The sequence below is a fragment of the Chenopodium album genome, chromosome 27 (genome assembly GCF_948465745.1).
Source record: "Chenopodium album chromosome 27, dcCheAlbu1.1, whole genome shotgun sequence".
In the NCBI taxonomy this organism is placed as follows: Eukaryota; Viridiplantae; Streptophyta; class Magnoliopsida; order Caryophyllales; family Amaranthaceae; genus Chenopodium; species Chenopodium album.
In genome coordinates this window covers 27,912,444-27,936,818 of record NC_137860.1, presented here as the reverse complement: position 1 = coordinate 27,936,818, position 24,375 = coordinate 27,912,444, and the positions used below count along the sequence as shown (strand labels likewise).

The following is a 24,375-nucleotide window of genomic DNA, read 5'->3' as shown; positions in this document are numbered from 1 at the left end:
ATATTTAAAATAAAATATTTATTGACAAATCTTTCTAAAAAAAATAATCAATTATATACCAAAAATCAAAATTTTAAAATAATCTTACAATAAGAAAAAATATTGCTCAGATTTTTTGCCTACTTTTGTTTTAGTTGTGTATTGAAAGCTACAATTAAAATTGCAAATACCAAATTAACATATTTCATACTTAAACTAATTTATGATTTGAGTACAGTAATACTTCTCAATCAATACTATATATATATATATATATATATATATATATATATATATATAACTAAAGATCACCGTGCATGGCACGGGATCTAACCTAGTTAGAGTCTACAAGTTACTAAGTGCTAACATGATTAATTAGATTACGTACGACGGTACGAGAGAATGAGAGATGGGCGTTGGGCCTTAGATGGACTTTAAAGTTTAAATCATGGTGTGCACAAACTAATGATTCCTAGCTAGAGTATCCAAGTTCCAAGACATGTTATCATGTATCGTAGTTTCTTATATTTTGCTCACTTAGTAGATGCACGGTCCAAGGAAATACTTTCGGATAATATAACCCGAAAGTTGTTTTTTATCTTTCTTTTTTATTTTTTTATTATTATTATTTTTTGTCAATATCAATAGAAGAGAAAATGTGATCGTGAAAAAAAATTAAATTGTAGGTCTAAAAAAGTGAAAAATAAAACTAAATGAAAAATAACAAATACTAAGCAGTACTAAGAAATATAAAGTCTACGCAGTACTAAGAAATATGAAGTATATCAATAATCGATATTAAAGTGAAAAATAACAAATACTACGCAGTACTAAGAAATATGAAGTATATCAATAATCGATATTAAATATGAGGAACGAGTGACCAACTCAAAACTAAATGTGGGAGCTTTCAAAAAAAAAAAACAAAAAAAAAAGTGGGAAAGCCTTTAAGAAACATACGAAGTATGAAGTATACAATATAATTGTCCGTTTATAATTTTACCCATGATGTAACGGAATTGAAGGTATTAAGAGTTATGTTGATTAAGGAGGTGAACCCTAATTTTTTAATTATTTATTTATTTATTTTTATCATTTTCTTTACAACAAAAGTAACTTATTACATTAATAATGAAAAAACAGCTGTACGAATTTAAAGTAATAATGATCAATATTTATATTATGATAAATTGGTAAGTTTGCTTTGCCTTAAATTTCAGTTTCTATTTTATTTCAGAGATTGATATCAATTGATACAAAAGAAATAAATAATTCTTGATTTGTCTAGTTGTATGATTTTATTTATATCCATCTATACTCTGTAATTCGTTATCAATCAACATCTTTAGTAATTTATCAATCATATTAAAACCAATATTTTTTTTAGTAACAATGAATATATAATACCTAGACAATTAAAAATTTAAAATCAACAAGATGTGAAGTTTTTTTATTTTTTTTTATTTTATTTTTTTTTGGCATTTTGTAGTCATATAATGTCATCAAATTCATGTATACTTGTAAAAATTGTTTATAAGAAAGTGATAATCAGACTTACACAGATAATTTTTTTTTTTTTTTTTTTTGAGGGAACTTACACAGATAATTTAATCCACAAGTTTTTGTAGGTTTTTAATACCGTAATAATTTTCAATTTCAATTAATGTGTTTAAAATATCTAGGAAAAACATAAGAAATATTTATTTGTTATTTTAATGACAAAGATGGAACATATCATCATATTAACTTCTGTCATTAATAAATTAATTTTGTATTGTAAAAACACAGCTAGAAAAGCAATAAATTATAAAATAAAAAGAAAAAGAAGAAGGATGCTATGCTATAAATTAAGGGGAATCACAAACAACATTTTTGTTCAATTAACTCATACTTGTTTATGCAAAGAAGTTCTAGTTCTTGTCCATAAGTTGTACAACCATTTAATCAAAAATCATGAGCTCTTCAATTACAACAGATAGACGTTCAGCAGGATATAAACCTAGTATTTGGAATCTTGAGTTTCTCAAGTCTTTGAAGAGAGATCATTGTGCCGATCATCAACAGGTAATTTTGTGATTTTCGTTGTAAAAGTAGTGAAAATTGCTTGATGTGGTATGGTTTGGCTAAAGGTAAAGTATAGATCAACATAACTGGCGTGTCATCGATCAAGGGGTGAGTACGTCAATAAATCCAGTATGTGGGAAATTTCACCATATTGGTACAAAATTATATGTTAATAGGCCATATGTACATGTTGTACGAATTGATTATAACCTGACTGTACTTCATCTTCAACCTTATATTGTATTAACAATTTAGGCTAATCTTTTGTTATGTGCTTAACTAATATAGGATGATTATGAAAACATAGTAAAGAGGCTAAAATGTGAGGTGAAGAATTTGATGGTTAATGAAGAATTGGAACCCTTAATGGTTTTCAAGATAATCGACGAAATTCAACGATTAGGTCTTGGAAATCATTTTGGCGAAGATATAGAGAGTGCACTGCGTAGATTGGCATGCAAATTTGTTGATTTGGAACTTGATCTTCATGCTACTGCTCTAGGGTTCAGACTTTTCAGGCAAAATGGAATTTTTATGTCTCAAGGTATGTTTCCTTTTAAATATGTGCAAATTTCAATTTTATTCAGTAATAAGTACGAACAAGCTAATTGTCCCGTAATAAAAAAAAGTACGAACAATTGTTGATAATACTTTCTTTGTTGATATTTAAAATTAAAACATGTATCGATCATCATAAAGTGTCAAATTTTGATGTCAACGTAATCAATAACTTTTGTATACATCCGGTGTACTAATTTACTGTACATCGGGGGTCACTTTTTATCAAATTTAGGGTCACTTTTACAATTTTTTGGATAACTTTTATCAATAAAGTATAAATACTTTGTAACATTTATTTATGTTAGGGTAACATTTATCCATATTAGGGTAACTTTTGCTTATTTTAGGGGTAACTTTATGACGGATGTACAATATTTATTGTACATCCGATTTATTTAAAAGTTTGTGATCAATTATTTGTATACTTACAAGTTACAACGTGTTGTTTATATTGGGCCAAGACCAAAGCGGATTAGATCGGATTGAAAATCAAGACTTCGATTAAACGACCAAACTGATAAAATTGGTTCAACCAAAACTTGGACTACACCAAAATAATGTATGGATTTTTTTTAAAAAAAAAAAAAACAAAAGATACTACTAGTAATTGTTTAAGCCATTTTATAAAGCTTAATATATAAGAGATGTTAGAGATCACAGTATAAAAATTAGACAAATTGAAAGAGAAAATTAATCATATTAGAGAGGATTTTATGCATATTATCATAGTAAGATTGCTATTGAATTTACTAATTAACCAATTAATGTGTTTTTTTTTTTTTTTTTTTTTTTCTTGTAATTAAAATGATTTTTCTTGGATTTATTTGGTATGAGAAACAGACATATTTAAGCAATTCATGGATGAAAATGGCAACTTTAAGCCCTCTTTATGCAATGACGAAGAAGGAATGAAAAGTTTGTATGAAGCCTCACACCTTGGATTTGAAGGGGAACATCTATTAGATGAGGCCAAAGCTTTCACCAAAGAGCACTTAACTAATCGTTACAAACTAGAGGATAAAGAGGTTGTTGTTGATGATCATGTGAATAACACATTAGGGCTTCCATTACGATATAGAATGCCAAAACTCGAAGCTAGACACTTCGTCGAGACTCATCCTAAGGATGATGAAACGGCCTTGCTCGAACTTGCCATGCTTGACTACAATAGGGCACAATTGATGCATCAACAAGACCTCCAAGAGTTGGCTAGGTAAGCTCTTCACAAATTTGCTAGGCGATACCATAAATCTATACACAACTACCTAATTATGAGAAAATACAAGTTTATCACCTTGATAAATAGAATTTGAGTGGTAAAACTGTTAGAAAATCCACAACTTTTTATTATAAATGGGTCAACAAATGCTATAATTACCAAAATGTCATGTTGACTGAGCATATTTGTTGACTTATTTACGATTTTGCCATTTGATGAATAAATTTTTTTGTTTATCAATGTAATGAACCGAGTTTTCCTCCTTAATTAGTATGTGAATTATATTTTTTTAGGCGGTGGAAGGATCTTGAGCTATCAGAGAAATTGAGCTTTGCGAGGGATAGACTAATGGAATGCTTTTTTTGGGGCATAGGCACATTATCTAAGCCTGAACTTAGCTCCGGTCGAAAGGCTTTAACTAAAGTCTTTAAATTCATTACCATTATTGATGACATATATGATGTTTATGGGACCATCGATGAACTTGAGCTCTTTACCAATGCCATTGAGAGGTTTGCGGTTTAATTGTACTAGATCTATATGCACGCACATAAGTAAAATTTTAAGGCTTCCTAAACTTTTACTAAATTTTAAAATTATTGTGATTCAAAATTGTGTTATTGCTTGTTAATATGTGATTTGTTTGATGATGTAGGTGGAACATTAACACTATCGACGAGTTACCAGACTACATGAAAGTAACCTTCCTAGCTTTGTACAACACTGTTAATGAGATTGGATATGAAATTCTCAAGCAAAAGGGTTTTAATTGCATCCCTTACCTTAAGAAAACGGTAAGTTTTTTGCATAATTTGACACCAATAACCTAAATTAATTACTAAACAAATTTTTAACAACTTATAATGTGCAAATATTAATATACTAATATTTCTTTACTTTTGAATTAATTATTCGATATCATACTCCATAATTATTTATGACATGTTGAAGTTAGTTTAGCTTATTTAAGCACACAAATATTTGTTTAATTCAATACAGAGTTGATCATGATCAGATCAAACCATACTATATTATATCGTGTCATATCTTATTTTTGTGTGTTTATTTATATAAATGTATTGTGCGACATTTCATTTGAAAACTTTTCTTAACGACTAGTGTACAAATAAAACTAAGTCAAAATTTAGTCAAATCAGATTAATATACTGAACATATATATGGTTCATTGTTAATGTGGACTATAGTACATTATGTCGCATACTCTTGATAATGCAGTGGGAAGATATGATAAAGGCATTTATGGTGGAAGCAAAATGGCTCCAAAATAGCCAAACTCCAACATTTGAAGAATATCTCAACAATGGATGGGTTTCAGTCTCAGGAGTCGTAGCATTAACACACGTATTTTTCTTCGTTAGTCCAGAAATTACTCCTGAGGCACTTCATTGCTTAAAAAACAACCATGACATTTTACGTTTACCTTCCATGGTCTTTCGACTTTCCAATGACCTTGCCACTTCTGAGGTATGTACATAATATTTTACGTTTACCTTCCATGGTCTTTCGACTTTTCAATGACCTTGCCACCTAAGACTTAGGGCCTGCTCACATTTACTGAAATGAACTGAACTGAATTGATTGGAGCTGAACTTAAATGAAAGCTGAAATGAATATTTTATGAGAGAAGGAATTTAGGAGCTAAACTGAATTGAACTGATTTGAGCTAAACTGAACTGAACTGAACTGATTGGAGCTGAACTGAACTGAATTTAAATTAAGTAAATGTGAACAGGCCCTTAATGTATACAAAAAATATAGTAATGTTTCAACATTTCACCTTTTTTTTCAAAAATTAACTTAGCGTATGTTTGATTATTTTGGTGTACGTAGGCTGAAATAGAAAGAGGAGAAACAGCAAATGCAATATCATGTTACGCTAAGGAAGAAGTTGTAACAATGAAAGATGCACGTAAACACTTAAGCAAGTTAATCGACGAAAGCTGGAAAAGGCTAAATGAAATTCAAGTATTGAATGAGACTCCATTTTCGGTTGATTTCGTAGAAGCAGCCATGAATCTTGCTCGGACAGCTCAATGCGCGTACCAACATGGAGATGGTCATGGATCGCCCGAGCTAATAAAGAAGAAAATTCTTTCTCTCATAGTTGATCCTATCAAATTATAATGTGTTTTAGAACAATTGATAACAATCTATATCTATATTATATATACTAGTTTACTAATATATTAAATAAGAAAGATCATTGTTTGATGACCATCTAGCATTTTAGCCTAATTATCACTTATGTTCTCATCTTGCACACAAATTAATACATACTAAACTACAAAAGTATTGAAAACACATATACAATCTATTAAATGCCTTTAAAGAAAAATTAGGAGTTATACAACTACAAAAGTAGTAACCTCCTGGGCTACTCACTAAGCGATCCTAATCAAGGATACATGTTACGTGTCACCCCTCTCTTTCACCAAGAGGATGCTAATTAAAAAATATGATTGAAAGTTCGTTGCTGGAATTTCGTATACATTGCTTGAATATGTGATTGAAAGATTTGAAATTGGTTAAGAATTATCGGATATTTTTTTCCGAATGAACACTGCTATACTGAAAAGTTTGTGGTTGATGTTTTGAATGAATCCTAAATTAAGATATTAGATATCTATATCTATACTTATATATTAAAAAGCGTTCCTAAAACAGGATATGTTCCACGTGTCACCCTTTTTAAGCTCGACATATCAGCAATATGCGCCACATGTCTATATAAACATGACATGTCACTTTTGCATTAAAAAATGCTTATACCAAGACTTGAACTCAAGACCAAAATGTCTTAAGTTAAGAATCTTACCATCTAATCCATTTATTAATAGTGTTTTTCTATCCAACAAAATTATAGTTAACTTAGATAAGTTAATTTGTGTCTTATTATACTATTTGTTTCCATTATGTAATGATTGAGTTTGACAACTTTAAAATGTTTATAGCAAGATTTATATTCAAAACCAACAAGTCTTACTATCTAAACAGTCGAATTTAATTAGCAAATTAAACAAATACAAACTAGCAAACCGGGGCATCGCCCGGACCACACACTCATTTATAGTTTAAAACAAGCTGAAAAACATTAAAAAAGTTTGGAAAGTTGTGTGACACTCGAGGGATAGGTAATAATAAGAATTTATTACTAGTATTATTTTTCTTTTTTGTGATAGATAGGTAACAAGAAGTTTATGGACTTATGGTAGTATCTAGGATTTGAATATGTTATTCTTGCATATAATTAAAACATGTCCCTACATTTGTACCCAAAAAATATATAAAATATTAAAAACGTGTGACCATATATTAATGAAAATGAAACCTTGTATTTATCTTTGAATTCATTGGGTATATGTATGTTTCCGTATGAATGATGTCTTGTGGAAATCGTTTTCCGTAATCAGCTATGTGCGACTTTTACACACGGTCTTTGGTCAGTTGAACCTTGAGGTTTAAGCCATCAGTCTTTTTGTAATTTTTTTTTTTTGAAGGAATATCAAACAAACCATTAGACGAACATTTGATGCTTTGATTGAGGTTGTTGATAAAAATATACTTCGTTCATAATTAATTAAAAATACTATAATTAAAGTTGTGCATTATCAAATATATCAGTCAAATTGCATCATTGAACCTAAATAGAGAGAAGGGTTTACTCAATTATTCTTACTAAACCGAGTATCAACTCCCTGCACAATTCAGAGAGGCCAATTGGTTTAAATTCCCCATGGATGCACATATTATAACTTAATCCATTTAACAGAGCTAAAAGGGTCACCCATAATTAAGCAACTTGCAAAAACATGTACATGTAAGTATGTAACACATAAAATGTAAACATTACCATTAAAGTTACGCAACCATTGATGTCCTAGAACGATGTAGTATGTATCTTGTACAGAATATATGACATAATTATTCTACACTTTCAATGTTTAATATAGCAAAAAAACAATGTCAATAACTCTAATATATAAAATTACCATTGTCGTTATACTTAATCGTTACAAAAGAAACGATGGGAGCTATGCTCGCACAAGAGGTAGAAAATAAAGAAAATGCTATCTACTACCTAAGTAAGAAAATGCTCGAGTACGAGACATACTCAATCGCGGACTAGCTTAATTGACACGAACCATATAATTTTGACTTTTTTCAGACAAAGTTATTAGTCCGGCAATTTTATCATATTCAAACACACAAAAAAAAATATGTAGGACCACCCTCTAGTGCCACCTCCATTAACCAACACATCATAACCACCTTCTTTTCCCCAATTGCCCAATAACGATGACGATTGAGGATCACAAGTCCACCTCGGTATCAACTACACTGTGCCAAGGAATAAAATGCAATAAATCAATAATAACACATGTATATGCTTGTTAAAAATCTGGTCCATTAAGATGAGACATCCAAGTAATCCAACTAAGGAGTATTTGATTATTGTGGTATAAATAATTATCAAAGGATCCACTCAATTAAAATCTTAAGTTCCTAGTTAAGGGCTTGTTTAGCATCATTTTTTGTTTCAATTTTCAGTTTTTTTTTTTTTTTTAAAAAAAAAACAAAAAAGCTAAATACTGAAAACAAGAAAAAAGGTATTTCCACTTTTTAGTTATCAGTTTTCAAATTTATCATGACTTAAATAAATTTGATTAATTTATCATGACATATATCATATGGGTTTGAAAAACAAAAAACAGAAAACCACAGTAATGCCAAACGAACCCTAAAGTTACAGGATTGATTTTTATATTTTATCACGCTCCTTTACAAGTCATTTGTGGTTGAAATGTAGCTGCTGCATGAACCTTATAACACTCTACACTAATAATCAACTTTGGAAAGAAAGGTTAATAATAAATATTTGAATCCATGACTTTTGGTCACGCATGCTTTGATACCATGCCAAAGGATTAATTGACAATCAAAAAGTTGAGTTGATGGTTAAATTAGAGCCATAAAATTGGTTTTACACTTTACTACGCTCTCTCACATAAGGGCTTTTTGGGGTTTGAGATCGATATGGATGAACATGAGCCTTCACATACCAAGTGTTATACATTCTACTTTCAAAAGAAAAGGTATATGAATTAATTTGAGACAATGATATTCTTGTCCTTTCAAACTTTATTTGTCTATACTTATTATATATTAAAAAGCGTTCCTAAAACAGGATATGTTTCACGTGTCACCTTTTTTAAGTTCGACAAATCAGCAATATGCGCCACATGTCTATATAAACATGACATGTCACTTTTGCATCTAAAAAATGTTTATACCAAGACTTGAATTCAAGACCAAAATGTCTTAAGTTAAGAATCTTACCATCTTAGCCATTTATTAATAGTGTTTTTCTATCCAACAAAATTATAGTTAACTTAGATAAGTTAATTCGTGTCTTATTATACTATTTGTTTCCATTATGTAATGATTGAATTTGACAACTTTAAAATGTTTATAGCAAGACTTAAACTCAAAACCAACAAGTCTTACTATCTAAACAGTCGAATTTAATTAGCAAATTAAACAAATACAAACTAGCAACCCGGGGCATCACCCGGACCACACACTAATTTATAGTTTAAAACAAGCTGAAAAACATTAAAAAAAAGTTTGGAACGTCGTGTGACACTCGAGGGATAGGTAATAATAAGAATTTATTACTAGTATTATTTTTCTTTTTTGTGATAGATAGGTAACAAGAAGTTTATGGACTTACGGTAGTATCTAGGATTTGAATATGTTATTCTTGCATATAATTAAAACATGTCCCTACATTTGTACCCAAAAAATACATAAAATATAAAAAACGTGTGACCATATATTAATGATGAAAATGAAACCTCGTATTTATCTTTGAATTCATTGGGTATATGTATGTTTCCGTATGAATGATGTGACTACACTGTGCCAAGGAATAAAATGCAATAAGCCAATAAATCAATAATAACACATGTATATGCTTGTTAAAAATCTAGTCCATTAAGATGAGACATCCAAGTAATCCAACTAAGGAGTATTATTGTGGTATAAATAATTATCAAAGGACCCACTTAATTAAAATCTTAAGTTCCCTAGTTAAGGGCTTGTTTAGCATCATTTTTTGTTTCAATTTTCAGTTTTTTTTTTTTTTTTTTTTTTTTTTTTTTTTTTTTTTACAAAATACTGGAAACAAGAAGAAAGGTATTTTCACTTTTTAGTTATCAGTTTTCAAATTTATCATGACTTAAATAAGTTTGATTAATTTATCATGACATACATCATATGGGTTTGAAAAACAAAAAACAGAAAACCACAGTGATGCCAAACGAACCCTAAAATTACAGGATTGATTTTTATATTTTATCATGCTCCTTTACAAGCTAGTCATTTGTGGTTGAAATGTAGCTGCTGCATGAACCTTATAACACTCTACACTAATAATCAACTTTGGAAAGAAAGGTTAATGATAAATATTTGAATCCATGACTTTTGGTCACGCATGCTTTGATACCATGCCAAAGGATTAATTGACAATCAAAAAGTTGAGTTGATGGTTAAATTAGAGTCATAAAATTGGTTTTATACTCTACTACGCTCTCTCACATAAGGGCTTTTTGGGGTTTGAGATCGATATGGATGCAACATGAGCCTTCACATACCAAGTGTTATACATTCTACTTTCAAAAGAAAAGGTATATGAATTAATTTGTGACAGTGATATTCTTGTCCTTTCAAACTTTACTTGATTTTATGTCAAAATTGGGTGTATAATAATAATAACGTTTGAAATAATAGAAAAACATGTGAAATAATTTTGTCAATTATAATGATATTTTTGCATATATACAGACCAAAGTTTCCATTGAATTCTATAACATACAACAAGTCCCTACCAAATAAGTATGGATCTATCACATTGTACGAAGTATCATTCATTGAAAATTTTATATGAAGTACTATGTATATATACATTGTAAATAAAAAAAAGAAGTAAGCAAATAAATAAATGGGAGGCACACATAAAAATTTTGCTCCCAAATTAAACCACTTCTTTGTACAAATAAGAAGTCATGGCAAAAATTATGAGCACAACCACCAACTCAAAAATTATGAGCACTTCAACAACAAAAAATTCTGTTATTGTCCCAATATTTTGCCTACAATTAGGTACACAACCACCAACTCAAAAATTATGAGCACTTCAACAACAAAAGATAGACGTTCTGCTGGATATAAACCTAGCATTTGGAATCTTGAGTTCCTTATTGAGTCTTCAAGAAGAGATTACTATGTCCATCAACAGGTAAGGTTATTATTATTGTTATAACTATTTTTTTGACGGGAAGAAATTGTATCATTAATGAATGAATAGTCATACGGTGTTGAGCCCATGAGAAAACCCACATGTGAGTGGTGTGTTGTCTCACATTGGTTGAGTTTATAAGTAAGAGTTTGTATTGGGATGTGTATCCCACATTGAAGAAATATAAAAGTTGTGTCCACTTTATATATAAAGCTAAGGGGCTACTCCCCTCATTGCCATATGGTTTTGAGATGGAACCTCCTTGGTCGTATAAAGTGGATAATTGTATCGGGTGTGGCCTAGGTCCTTTTATCATACAACATCCGATCCACAATAATAATGATTTGTAAACCACACATTATTCTCACACTCCAGCAACGCTGATGTTTTCATCGTAGATTTGAAGACAAACCCTAAATCCATATGATTCCAAATCACCTTCCCAATTATTATCAAAATCCTATCTAAAAGAAATTCTCAACCAAAGATGAGAATCAAAATTCCAAAAAATTGGAAAAAATCCAAAAAAAAATTGGAACAAACTCTCACATATGTAGAGATCGAACAAAGCAAAGAAAAACAAAACAAAAAAAAAGCAAACCAAAAACTGAATTAAATTATAGAAAAGGGGTGGAAATAGTCTAATTTTTAAACAAATTAGACTATTTCAATTCCTACCTAAATAGCTAAGAAAACTAAAATCATAGAGGAGAGAGGAGGGAGGAGGGAGGAGGGAGAAGAGAGAGGTAAGGTTATTATTTGGTAACATAAATTTATACTTCGTATAATCGTATTATATTTGAAGTATAATATTTTCTTATACTCGAAGATAATAATGTTTTCTTATATTCGTAGTAATAATCTTAGGGGTTTATATATATATATATATATATATATATATATATATATATATATATATATATATATATATATATATATATATATATATATATATATATATATATATATATATATATATATAATGTTACTCCGTATATTAGATATGTTTGCTTATGTGATATTGTGTTAATAATTTACGCTAATTATCTATTTGTCTTGTGTACTGTGCTTGACTATCGATCTAGGATGAGTACGAAAACATAGTAAAGAGACTAAAATGTGGGGTGAAGAATATAATGGGCGATTTGGAATTGGAACCCTTGGTGATTTTCAAAATGGTCAGTGAAATTCAAAGATTAGGTCTTGGAGATTATTTTGACGAAGATATAGAGAGTGCACTACGTAGATTGGCATGCAAATTTGGTGATTTGGAACTTGATCTTCATGCTACTGCTCTTGGGTTCAGACTTGTTAGACAAAGTGGAATCTTTGTTTCTCAAGGTATGTGTCCAATTCGATAATAAGACTTATGTATCAATGTATGTAATGATGTTCCTCATGTACACCGTATTTAATATTAATATAATATTCCGTACAAGTTTTAATTTGATAATTATTACAGTTGTACAGAGTCTCTACCAACTTTAACTGATAAGAGGTAATTAAGATTGTGTACTTCTGAATTTTCAAACTCTGTAACACCATTGTTAATTCCACCATGTAATACTAGCAAATTAATTAAATCATCATTTGAATAACATTGGTCATAAATATATATTCGAAATAATAAAAGTTATAAAGAAAATTCCTCTCCTCATTTTAGTCAATCACATATCAATTACAAGTATTCATATGTTCATGTATCTACGTGCTATAATTTACAACGATTGCATTAAATTAGATATTTTCTCTTTAATTTGCTACTTAATTTAGCTCATTTGTAGCCAATGGGATTTTTCCCCTTAAATTGTGGTTAATATTTCTTAGCTTAGCTTGGATGTATTTGGTGTGAGATACAGATGTCTTTAAGCAATTCATGGATGAAAACGACAACTTTAAGCCCTCTTTATGCAATGACAATGAAGGGATGATAAGCTTATATGAAGCCTCATATTTTGGATTTGAAGGGGAGCATCTATTGGTTGAGGCCAAAGCTTTCACCAAGGAGTATCTATCTAATAATCATTCCAAACAAGAGGATAGACTCATTATTGTTGATGACGTGAATCACACATTAGGTCTTGCATTACGATATAGAATGCAAAAACTCGAAGCTAGACACTACATCGAGACTCATCCTAAGGATGTTGATACGGCCTTGCTTGAACTTGCCATGCTTGACTTCAATAGGGCACAATTGATGCATCAACAAGACCTCCACGAGTTGGCTAGGTAAACTCTTCACAATTTTTATTTGGAAAGATACTAATAATTACGTGATTTTCCCATAAAAAAGTCAAAATAAGAACATTTAGAAACAGAGGGAGTATATACCTTTTACGTGACTATTATTTTTAATTCATAGGTGGTGGAAGGATCTTGAACTATCAGAGAAGTTGAGCTTTGCAAGGGATAGACTAATGGAGTGCTTTTTTGGGGCATAGGCACCTTACCTAAGCCTGAACTTAGCTCCGGTCGCAAGGCTTTAACTAAAGTCTTAAAATTCATCACCATTATAGATGACATCTATGATGTTTATGGGACCATTGATGAACTTGAGCTCTTTACCAATGCCATTGAGAGGTTTGCGATTAAATTTGTACTAGATTTACATACACGCGAATAAGTATGTGATTGTTATGATGATATATATGCAGGTGGAACATTAACTCTATCGACGAGTTACCAGACTACATGAAACCAACCTTCCTAGCTTTGTACAACACTGTTAATGAGATTGGATATGAAATTCTCAAGCAAAAGGGTTTTAATTGCATCCCTTACCTTAAGAAAGCAGTAAGTAAATTACATAAGTTTGACAAGTAACCTTAATTAGTAACTTGATCCAATTAATAAGCTACTATACATAGTAAATAAAATATGTTAACATATCCTATTGGTCATTTTACATACTCAAATAGGTTTAACAAAGCAGTTATTAACCTATAACAATTATACATTCAGGAAATACAACTAGTTAGTCAAATCAATTAATACAATCAGATAGTCAATTTAGCTAATACGATCAGTTCGAGCTTTATGCTTTCCACCAAACACGACCATATATAGTTGTAGTATACTTCTAAAGTAGATTATTCTTGACTATCTATGCAGTGGGAAGATATGACAAAAGCATTTTTGGTGGAAGCAAAATGGCTCCAAAATAGCCAAACTCCAACATTTGAAGAATATCTCAACAATGGATGGGTTTCAGTCTCAGGAGTCGTAGCATTAACACACGTATTTTTCTTCGTGAGTCAAGAAATTACTCCTGAGGCACTTCATTGCTTAAGAAACAACCATGACATTTTACGTTTACCTTCCATGGTGTTTCGACTTTCCAATGACCTTGCCACTTCTGAGGTACGTACATATTATTATAAGTCCGCCTCACCTAAGACTTAACATATATACTCAAGTTTCAACATGTCAACCTTTTATTTTATTTTATTTTTTTTACGTATGTTTGATTATTTTTGGTGTACGTAGGCTGAAATAAAAAGAGGAGAAACAGCAAATGCAATATCATGTTATGCTAAGGAAAAAGGTGTAACAATGAAAGATGCACGTAAACACTTAAGCAAGTTAATCGACGAAAGCTGGAAAAGACTAAATGAAATTCAAGTATTGAATGAGACTCCATTTTCGGTTGATTTTGTAGAAGCAGCCATGAATCTTGCTCGGACAGCTCAATGCGCGTACCAACATGGAGACGGTCATGGATCACCCGAGCTAATAAAGAAGAAAATTGTTTCTCTAATAGTTGATCCTATCCAATTATAAAATGTTTAGAACAACTATAAGGCTAGTAATAGATCTAGATGTATGTTAATAAGAATTTGCATAATCAATGCATGTAACAAAGTCATCTATAGAATTATAGAAATGATGCACTTATTCAGATACGGCGAATCATACAAGCTAAGTGATTCATTTATTCAATATGGAGGGGAACTGCATATATATGAGTATGACTATATGAGAGTATCATGAAAATTAAGCTATTTATGCACACAACACCTTGAAAAGTTGAAATAAAATTAACACCACGCCTTAAAAAGTTGAAATAAAATCAACGAGTTTTCCACATAATAATTGATTTTGTGAGTATAACACTATAACACAAAGAACATAGATAGCCTAGATAGGGCACGATCGATATATCGAAATATGGAATGATGGATCAACGAAACTAACTCTGTTAATGTTCCAATGGATGGATTGATATGGACGCCTAAATCATTGGTAAAGCCAAGACATAGAGAGTAAAGACGAGTAAAGAGAGAAGGAAAAAAAAAGAGGAAGCCCCAGTTTCTCACCGTGAGAAACAAATTCGTTTCTCATGGGGGCATTTTTGTGAATAAATCAACAACTTTTTCAACTTTATTCAACTGTGGAGCCCACAATATTGAAATTTTTTTTGATTTATTCACAAAAATGCCCCATGAGAAACAAATTTCGTTTCTCACCGTGAGAAACAGGGAATTTCCCAAAAAAAAATCCGACAAAAAAAATACCAAAAAAAAAAAATCCTACCTGCCGGAATCGAACCAGCGACCTAAAGATTAGCTGTGTTAACCACTACAGTCTTCCGCTCTGCCAACTGAGCTAAGGTCGGATTGTTGACAATCAACACATCATATTATATAAGTACTTTGTATTAATTTCAATTTACAAACAACTAAAATAACTAATTGGGCACCGCAGTCTGTAACACTAACGTGAGCTGATCATTTAATTTGAATTGAACAAATGATTGTGATCTAACTTAAGAAGAGTTAAGACAATACTCCCTACGCCCTAGGTTTTTTTTTTTTGCCCTATTTGACTGTGTACGGTCTCTAAAATATATATTTTTGTTTTATAGCAAATATTTTATCATTTCCATACCCACAAAAATTTTAAATTTTTTGATAATCTTAGAGTACACGTTGTAATTAATTTAATAAGTATCTACTTGACTATATTATTTCTTGTAAATGGTGAGGATAAGTTGTCAAAATTTCCAAATTTTTACCCCCAAAAATATACAAGGGAGGAGAAAATAATTACCTTAGAAAATCTAATGCTATATATAGTATGATTGCAAAAATCCCGGGTTATAATTGTAGAAATTGCATGTGTATGTGATTGTATTAATTTTTAAAATTGTCTATTAATTATTTATAATTATTATTTAGTAATATCATTTATTAACTAATATTATTTATTACTCCGTATATTATTATTAGTAGTAGTAGTAGTATTATTTATTGCATTATTAAACTTTATTAATATTATTATTTATTATATATGAATATTAATTAATATTGGGAATAACATTATTATTTGTTATTAATTTTATTATTTGATATTTATTTAATTATTAATCATTAATTATTAATTATCATCTATTATATTATTATTATTAATTATTTTATAATTACAATTTTTTAGTATTATTATATATTTAATATTTTAATTTTTATTTATTTATTAAAATATTTTATTTTTTTAATATTATATATATTATTACTATTTATTAAATAAATATTATTATATTATTTTTATTATTATAATTATACTATTAATTATTATTTAATATATTAATATTAAATATTATTTATTTATTATATTATTAATAAATAATAAATTATGTTATCATTATTATAATTATTAATCTCAATTTGATTTAATTCAATTTAATTCAGGTTAGGTCCTTTAAATTTAGTTTAGTTCAGTTTAATTTAGTCCAAAAGAACAGGGCGTTAGTCATTTAATTGCTTTGTATGAAAGGTAGACATGTAGCAAGGAAATATGGTATGTCAAACTATAAAAGTTGAAGAGAACTTCAAATTACCAAAATAGCTATTGTGCACATAACTTTTTTTTTTTTCTCTTTTTTTATGTAAGGGAGCATATAACTCATTATTCTCTACATAAGTACATGGTGCACAAAGAAAAAAATTCGTATATTATAAATTTTAGTCAAAAAAAACTTATAATGTTAATTGCTTATATCCTTCTGTATAAACAATATTCTTTTTTTTTTTTTTTTTTTTTATGTAGGGATATAAATCTATGAATTATGAGAGTGACAAGTATTTCTCCTATAATTCATAAAACATTTCCTAATATTTTTTCCATCCTTGAATTGAACCTGAAATGATTGGAGCATGACCTAACTCTTTATTAAGTGTAGCATTCGTTTGATTAATATTGTACAACTTCCCCGGAATGAAACCTTTTTTGGTAAGGATATTAAGATATTTAGCATATCGATCTTATTCCACCCTGATAAACCAAACTTGAAATATTCACTTTGTTATTTGAGGTTGTAGACGGCTACAAGATCTTCCCATTCATGTTTTCAGAAACCTTGATTATCATTTGGATTTTTATTGTTGATCCAACATATATTAAGCTGTATTTTCAAATTCGCTAGCTAATATCAAATACAACACTAGGAGTTGTTGGTTTGACTGTCCACCATTTGGGTGCATAATATTCGTCCCAAATGCTGCGAATTGTGAAATTATCCGTTTTCACGGGTTGAGGACAACATTGATTATGAATGGATCGAGATAAATCTAGGCAAAGTGTTGTAGGTTATGATACTACATAAATTAAGTAGTCATGGCCTTTGCTTATGGAAACATAAGAAGCTATGCAAAGTGTAAAAAAAAAAAAAAAGTTTCAAGCTTGATATTTTGTGAGAAATTAAGAAACTTAAAAGAGTGTTGTAGTGAAAAAGATACGTGTTTGAGGAAAATTAGGGTAGCAAGTGTAAGTAGAACAATGATTGCATGGACTTTATATAAGATATGAGTGTGTGTTTTAGTATTATTTGTTAACAAGCATAAAGATTAAAGGTGGTTCTCATGAACATATGAACATGAAACAAATATTGCACAATAAATTTTTGTTGTTAACTTAGATACTTTAAGATTATATATATTATTATATTTGTATATATATAAAATATAAAAATTATATATTATATATGTATATATATAATATATATATATGTTGCTATTCAAAAAAAATAATATATATAAATTTTGACCAGGTATCTTAGACTAAAACAAAGAAATCATGTTTGAGGAAAATCTATATTCTTTGGTCATATTTCTATAATATATAACAAAAGCATAGAAAGTTAGAAATCTAGCTTTACTAAAACAAGAGGAATCATATAGAAGCAATAAAGGGGATTCAAAGATTAATATAAGTTCCATACACAATAAAAGGGTATTAATCGTGCAAATTAGTTAGTAAACATTATTAATCAGAAAGCGTGTCAATCAATTCATACTACAAAGGCAATTTAGGGATTATTCAGTAAGTTTCATATGATTATATTTGTAATCAGGAAATTGATTACAGATTTGGAACAACAACTAATAATAGAAAGCGGATTTCATGACGTCAGTTAAGCAAAACTAACATGGGTTGACTAACTAGATGCACAAAGCAACAAGAGATATTAAAGTAAATATTATATTACAATTAAAACTTACTATAATAAAATTAGTACCAAAACCCCACAACTACACAAACGCAAATAATGAGTGAAACCCAAAAATATCTCATGTCACCTAAGTAAGTAATAGTTTCAATAGTGAAACTGTTGGATTGTCAACTACAAAACCTTTACCTTTAACCCCAAATTACACAGATTAGGTGTGTCGGATGTAAAATAATTTAAACCCATTACCGTCATCTCCATCATTGCTTGAGCCAAATTGTATTCAAAATTCTCGATGTTAATTGGATTGTTTGATACACAGTTCTCATAATCTGATTCGTGTACTTCAACGAGAGTCTGGTTCTCTACCACATTGAATACTAAAAAAAGAAAAAACAAGAAACGGGATGCTATATAACAAATTTCTACATTTAACTAGTTCCTTGAATGTTTTCATCTAATACGATTTTTGTTATTTAAGTTACCATTCACTCCAATTTCTCATATTTGTTAGCATCTTTTAATAGTAAATTATAAATTATGAATATAAATAGTTAATAAACAAGAAATAAGATTTCACAACTTTAACCAGTGACGAATATAGCATTTTATATAAGTGGTTCAAATTATACAAAATTTAAATAAATTAACAAATTACATGAAACTAGTTATATAATTTATATAAGAGGCATATCTAAAAATAATGACATATATAATTAATAATTTACTAGATATAAACTCATGCGATGCACAGATTTTTATCTTTTTTTTTTTTTTTTTTTTTTATATTTCTGTTGTTTTTTTTTTTATTTTTCATTTATTTATCTTATAAATCTTTGTACCAAACTAAGCAATTAATTTTTTATGAATCTATTTGAAAAGGATAACATTTATTAGTATTTGCATGCTATTGAAATTAATATAATAAGATAAAAAATCTTATTTTTATAATATTAAACCATATATTTTCAACATAAATTTTATCATTCTTTTTTAATCTAATCTCATTTCTTAAAAGATCATTATCTACAAGGATTATGATTTTCAAATTGTGACTTTCTTTTAAAGTTTTTAGTGATAACAATTATATATTTTTTAATTGTGTTTTTTACTTAAATCTAATAATAATAATTATTATCTTTATTTTTTCAGTTTAAAGTTTGTATTCATGATATTTTTTTTTTTTGTAAGATGACATGTTTTAACTTTAATATTTATAATATTAAAGTTTTTTTTTAAAATTATCATTTTTTTTTGTAAATTTTGATATTTAAATTTTTAATATCTAAAGATAATCTTTAGTTCTTAAAAAAAAAGATAAAGTTTAGTTTTTTAACTAATTTTTAAAATACATATAAATTGTGCATCGATGTGGGTTTAATGAAGAATTTATATTTTGTTTTATAATATGATAACATTTACGTATAAATTGTATCATTTCCTATATATAGGAATGAGAATTATATTACACTCCTAAATATATCATAAACACATAAGTTGCGTTCAAAAAAAAAAAAAAAGTTGCCAGATTAGACACTAATTACCACATTGGACTAATATCATGTTTACACCTTATTCAACAAATGATCGATTAATGATTTCTTTAAAAAAAATTATTTGCGATGCCATAGCTCACAAGTTTAATGTTTTTTCTGCTAATTGAGCATCCTAAAGCATTTAACCCAAAAATAATGTTACTGCATATAATATTTCAGCTTGTCCTTATTTAATACCTAAATAGTCTTGCTAATTTTAGTTGTTAATTTAAGAACCGTTCTCAACTTTCAACATGCTACAACTCCCTTATAAGATAATCCGTAATATTCTATTATCGGAACTTTACATATATCATATGGTTTTATCTCATAATATCACTAAGATATAATCCGCAATATTTTCCTAAATTCTATCCATATATGCACTTGATGCAAGCCCAATTTGTTTTCTTATTCGTCAATTTTGACTACAATCAACTACCAAATGCTACAATCAACCACCAAATGCAAATGAAAATTTTGTATTAGATTGTTGTTAACATTGGTAAAAACAGAAAAATTAAGATTGAACTCAAAAAGTACCTAACATCAAGAATAATGAGAAAATCAACTTGTGTAATGTGTAGTATGGTTCTTACCTTAAAGTTAATTTTACAAAGTAGCGGATGTTGATAAATCCAGTCACGTAACATTGACGCCATAGTTGTACACATATATACCATGCCCCATTTTCTCTATTAGCATTATTATAGGGTAAAGTTTGGTATTTTCAACCAAGTCATGCCGATCAGCATATCTTTGCTTATCAATCCGACCACAACATAATATATTTCAATATGGTCAACTCAATCACACACACTCTAAATTTGTTGTTGATGATCCTAAAAGATGGGCAGCCGTGCCTGGCCGTGCCGCGGTGGCAGGCGTGCCGTGGCCAGTGGCAGGCGTGCCGTGGCCAAACCGTGCCACTTTTTTTTTTTAAATAATAAATGTAAATAAAAAACGATATAATATATATATATTTTTTTAGTACAACTTAATTTTATATAAAATAATGTTATTAATTTATGTTTATGTTAATATATTTTGTTTTGAACAACTTTATTTTAATTAAGGTTATATAAATTATTTATCTAATTATGTCTAAGTTTATAAATAATTTTATTAATTTAGCAAAAAACATCAATACATATAATAAAAAAAATTACGAGTGTTGTGCCCGGCCGTGCCACGTACCGTGCCGGCGTGCCGACCCACGGGCCGGCCACTGTGCCGCCCACCATGCCTCGTGCCGTGGCGATTCCCAAATTTTTGTTCACAGCATGGCCCACGGCCCACAGGTGGGTCGCCGTGCCGGCACGGCCAGTGCCCATCTTTAATCCTACCACAATATATAAGGGAAAAAAAAGATATTTTTTAGTTTTCTTTTTTATTGAATAGAGTATTTTAATCCTAAAAAATTATTATTTGTTGGTTTTACTTACGTGACAAAATTCTTGAATCCCATTTGCATTTTTGCTCAAGTGAAAGAAGAGTTTTTTTTTTTTTTTTTTTTTTTTTTTTTTTTTTTTTTTTTTTGACAGAGGGACAAATTAGAAACCAAAACCACTATCCTTCTCTTCTGCATTTGACTGCTAGGAGATGAGCTTAGGATACAACCGCTCCTCATTTTTGCTGAGTTAACAAAGTCCTGTGCTATGCTCTTTAATTCCACCGCTGCAGTTGTTGTAGTGCCCGGATGACAGAAGCAGAATCAGTTTTGATTACCAAGTTTGAGTACTCTGGAGGTATTTCTTTGATTGCGTGGAGGATAGCTAAAGCCTCCGCCTGGTCTGAGTTAGTAGCAAAGACCCTCTCTGCATTTTGGAGTTGCTGATTGCTGCTGTCCTCTGCTATCCATGCTACAGCTGCTTCCCAAGAGTTTGATTTCTTCTTTCTTCTTTTCCACGCAGCGTCAACACAAACAGACAGGGAGGGAAGAGCTGAGATCTTCCCTGTATGCCAGAAAAATAACTCTGACTGTCTTACTTCAGCCATATTGCTCTGGACAATACAATCAGTTCTAAACTTTTTTGCCCAATTCCATCTTTTGACGTGTGACTGTATTGAGTCCAACACTGATGTTGGATTAACACTCACGCCTTTGAAGATTATGTTGTTTCTATGCAACCAAATTTCCCATAAAATGATGATAAATATGGGCAGAATTTGAGTAGACGAAGAGTTGTCTTGCATAAAAAAACTCAAAAAGTTAGTCACCCAATCCCTGCAAGATAAATATCCCGGATTAGCTGATGCAATGCCAAGGGGGGAAGCTTTCCAGATTCTCTGTGAGAAGTCGCAGAATCTAAAAAGATGGTTCTTAGACTCCTGGTCTGCCTTGCAGAATGGGCATAACACTGCATTTGCTATTCCCCTCTTGCTCAAGTTGTCCATGGTGGGGATAATATTTTGTGAGATTTTCCAAACGAACATCTTCCACCGGGGTAACAGATCACATTTCTAGAAGCATTTCCAGAAATTGGACTTCAAAGGGGTCCAGATGTTAACCTCCTTCTTGTTAAAAAGGGACCAGTAGCCTGATTTTATAGTGAATTCTCCTTTCTTCTCTAGAATCCAGCTGAACTCATCCTGCTGCTCTTGTTCGGGTATATGGATGGACATGATCTCCTTTGAAGTGTTATAGTCAAAACATCTCCAGACTAGAGCAGAATTCCATCTCCTATCTGAAGTAAGCAAAACCGAGACTGTATTAGCCTGATGAGAGGATTGAGGATTGAGTATCTGCACTCTTTTCCCACTAACCCACTTATCCTGTTCAATCAGAGTGGATCTTCCATTTCCAATTCTTTCCCTATGTGCTCTTTGAAATGGTTGACTGCTCTAACCATACTTTTTGCAGCCCATGAACCCCTCGTTAGTGTTTTGCTCTGAACCCCTAGTGAAATAGGATCATTACCATACTTAGCTCTGAATATCTTGCTAGCTAAGAGTGACGGGTTTGAATAGAATCTCCAGCTCTGTTTCATCAGGAGACTTTTGTTAATTGCTGATATCTCCTTCAATCCAACTCCACCATCATTCTTATGAAGATATAGAACTTCTTTCCTTCTCCAACAAACATGTGTCCGTGCCTTAGAAGATTGCCACCAGAATTTATTTATCGTAGAATTAATCTTCGAGGAAATGTGTTGAGGACACCAGTAAAGAGAAAGAATATGATGAGCTATGGCTGTTAGGACCCCATTAGTTAGAACAAGCTTTCCAGCCTGGGTGAGGTTGGAGAACTTCCAGGCAGTAATTTTTTGTTGTATTCTATCTACAATGAAGTTCAGATTCTTACTAGATCTGCCATTGATATCCATAGGACATCCCAAATAGGTTCCAAGCTCTTGGCAGCTCTTGACACGAAGAGGTTGTCTAAGGATTCTGATGAATCTCGAGGGGGTGTTAGGGCTAAAAATTATAGCAGACTTCTTCTCATTTATCACTTCTCCAGATATTGTACAGAAATCATCCAAAATAGCCTTGGTTAATCTGCAGGATGCGGGAGTAGCTTTGAAACATAGAAGCGCGTCATCTGCAAAGAAAAGATGGTTAATAGGAGGGGCATTCTTTGCCAATTTTATCCCCTGGAGCTCACCCTTGTTCTGAAGAGAGATCAGCTTTCTAGATAACACCTCCATAACCAAAATAAATAGGTAGGGGGAGAGGGGATCCCCTTGCCTAAGTCCAACCCTTGGTGAGAAGAAAGGGGTAGCCTCACCATTCACCAAAATGGCATATGAGACCGTAGACACACATTGGAAAATCCATCTACACCATTTTTCTGGAAATTCCATCTATTCTAAAATTTTCTGAATGAGGTCCCACTTGACTCTATCATAGACTTTACTTAGGTCAATTTTCAAAATGCCTTCGAATCGACCTCCTTTCTTTCTTCCCTTTACCTTAGTAAGAATTTCGTGAGCAATAAAACAATTATCCAACATGAGTCTACCCGGGACAAAAGCATTTTGAAATTCACCCACCAGGTTAGGAAGAATACTCTTTAGCCTATTCACCATGCATTTAGAGATAATTTTATAGATAGAGTTGCAGAGACTTATGGGTCTAAATTCATCCACTTTCTTTGGTTGACTCACCTTAGGGATCAGGGTGACGAAAGTACGATTAGTCTCTTTAAGCAAATGTCCGCTGGAGAAGAAATGTTGTACTCCCCTGATCACATCTTCTTTGATTATGGCCCAATGTTGCTGGAAGAAAAGAGGTGGGCTTCCGTCTGGGCCTG

The 24,375-nt window shown here is 30.5% G+C and overlaps 2 protein-coding genes, 1 non-coding gene and 1 pseudogene across 3 annotated transcripts; 2 read left to right on the top strand and 2 right to left on the bottom strand.

Annotated features, from left to right (window-relative positions):
- The first annotated feature begins 1,932 nt into the window (after positions 1-1,932).
- Positions 1,933-5,968, top strand: LOC145619931 (tricyclene synthase EBOS, chloroplastic-like). The gene is made up of 7 exons (XM_081674609.1): positions 1,933-2,043; positions 2,332-2,587; positions 3,445-3,817; positions 4,117-4,335; positions 4,479-4,617; positions 5,060-5,308; positions 5,675-5,968. The coding sequence occupies exons 1-7, from the start codon at positions 1,933-1,935 to the stop codon at positions 5,966-5,968; spliced, it is 1,641 nt and encodes a 546-aa protein (XP_081530735.1).
- A 2,172-nt stretch (positions 5,969-8,140) lies between these two features.
- On the top strand, positions 8,141-15,023 carry LOC145619930 (tricyclene synthase TPS4, chloroplastic-like; annotated as a pseudogene).
- Positions 15,024-15,671: 648 nt separating this feature from the next.
- TRNAY-GUA (transfer RNA tyrosine (anticodon GUA)) lies at positions 15,672-15,759 on the bottom strand. Its single transcript is given in 2 exon segments — positions 15,672-15,707; positions 15,723-15,759. It is a non-coding gene; the product is annotated as a tRNA-Tyr (tRNA).
- A 6,029-nt stretch (positions 15,760-21,788) lies between these two features.
- LOC145619929 (uncharacterized) lies at positions 21,789-22,520 on the bottom strand. The gene has a single exon (XM_081674607.1). It carries the CDS (start codon positions 22,518-22,520, stop codon positions 21,789-21,791), a length of 732 nt encoding a protein of 243 aa, XP_081530733.1.
- Between the last annotated feature and the right edge of the window lie 1,855 nt (positions 22,521-24,375).

What these genes read in the sequence shown, in the direction of transcription:
- LOC145619931 (XM_081674609.1), top strand. Translation starts at nt 1,933, where the DNA reads ATGAGCTCTTCAATTACAACAGATAGACGTTCAGCAGGATATAAACCT. An exon ending in TCCCTTACCTTAAGAAAACG is followed by an intron (nt 4,618 to 5,059) that starts GTAAGTTTTTTG and finishes TTGATAATGCAG; the next exon opens with TGGGAAGATATGATAAAGGC. An exon ending in ATGACCTTGCCACTTCTGAG is followed by an intron (nt 5,309 to 5,674) that starts GTATGTACATAA and finishes TGGTGTACGTAG; the next exon opens with GCTGAAATAGAAAGAGGAGA.
- LOC145619929 (XM_081674607.1), bottom strand. Translation starts at nt 22,520, where the DNA reads ATGGACAACTTGAGCAAGAGGGGAATAGCAAATGCAGTGTTATGCCCA.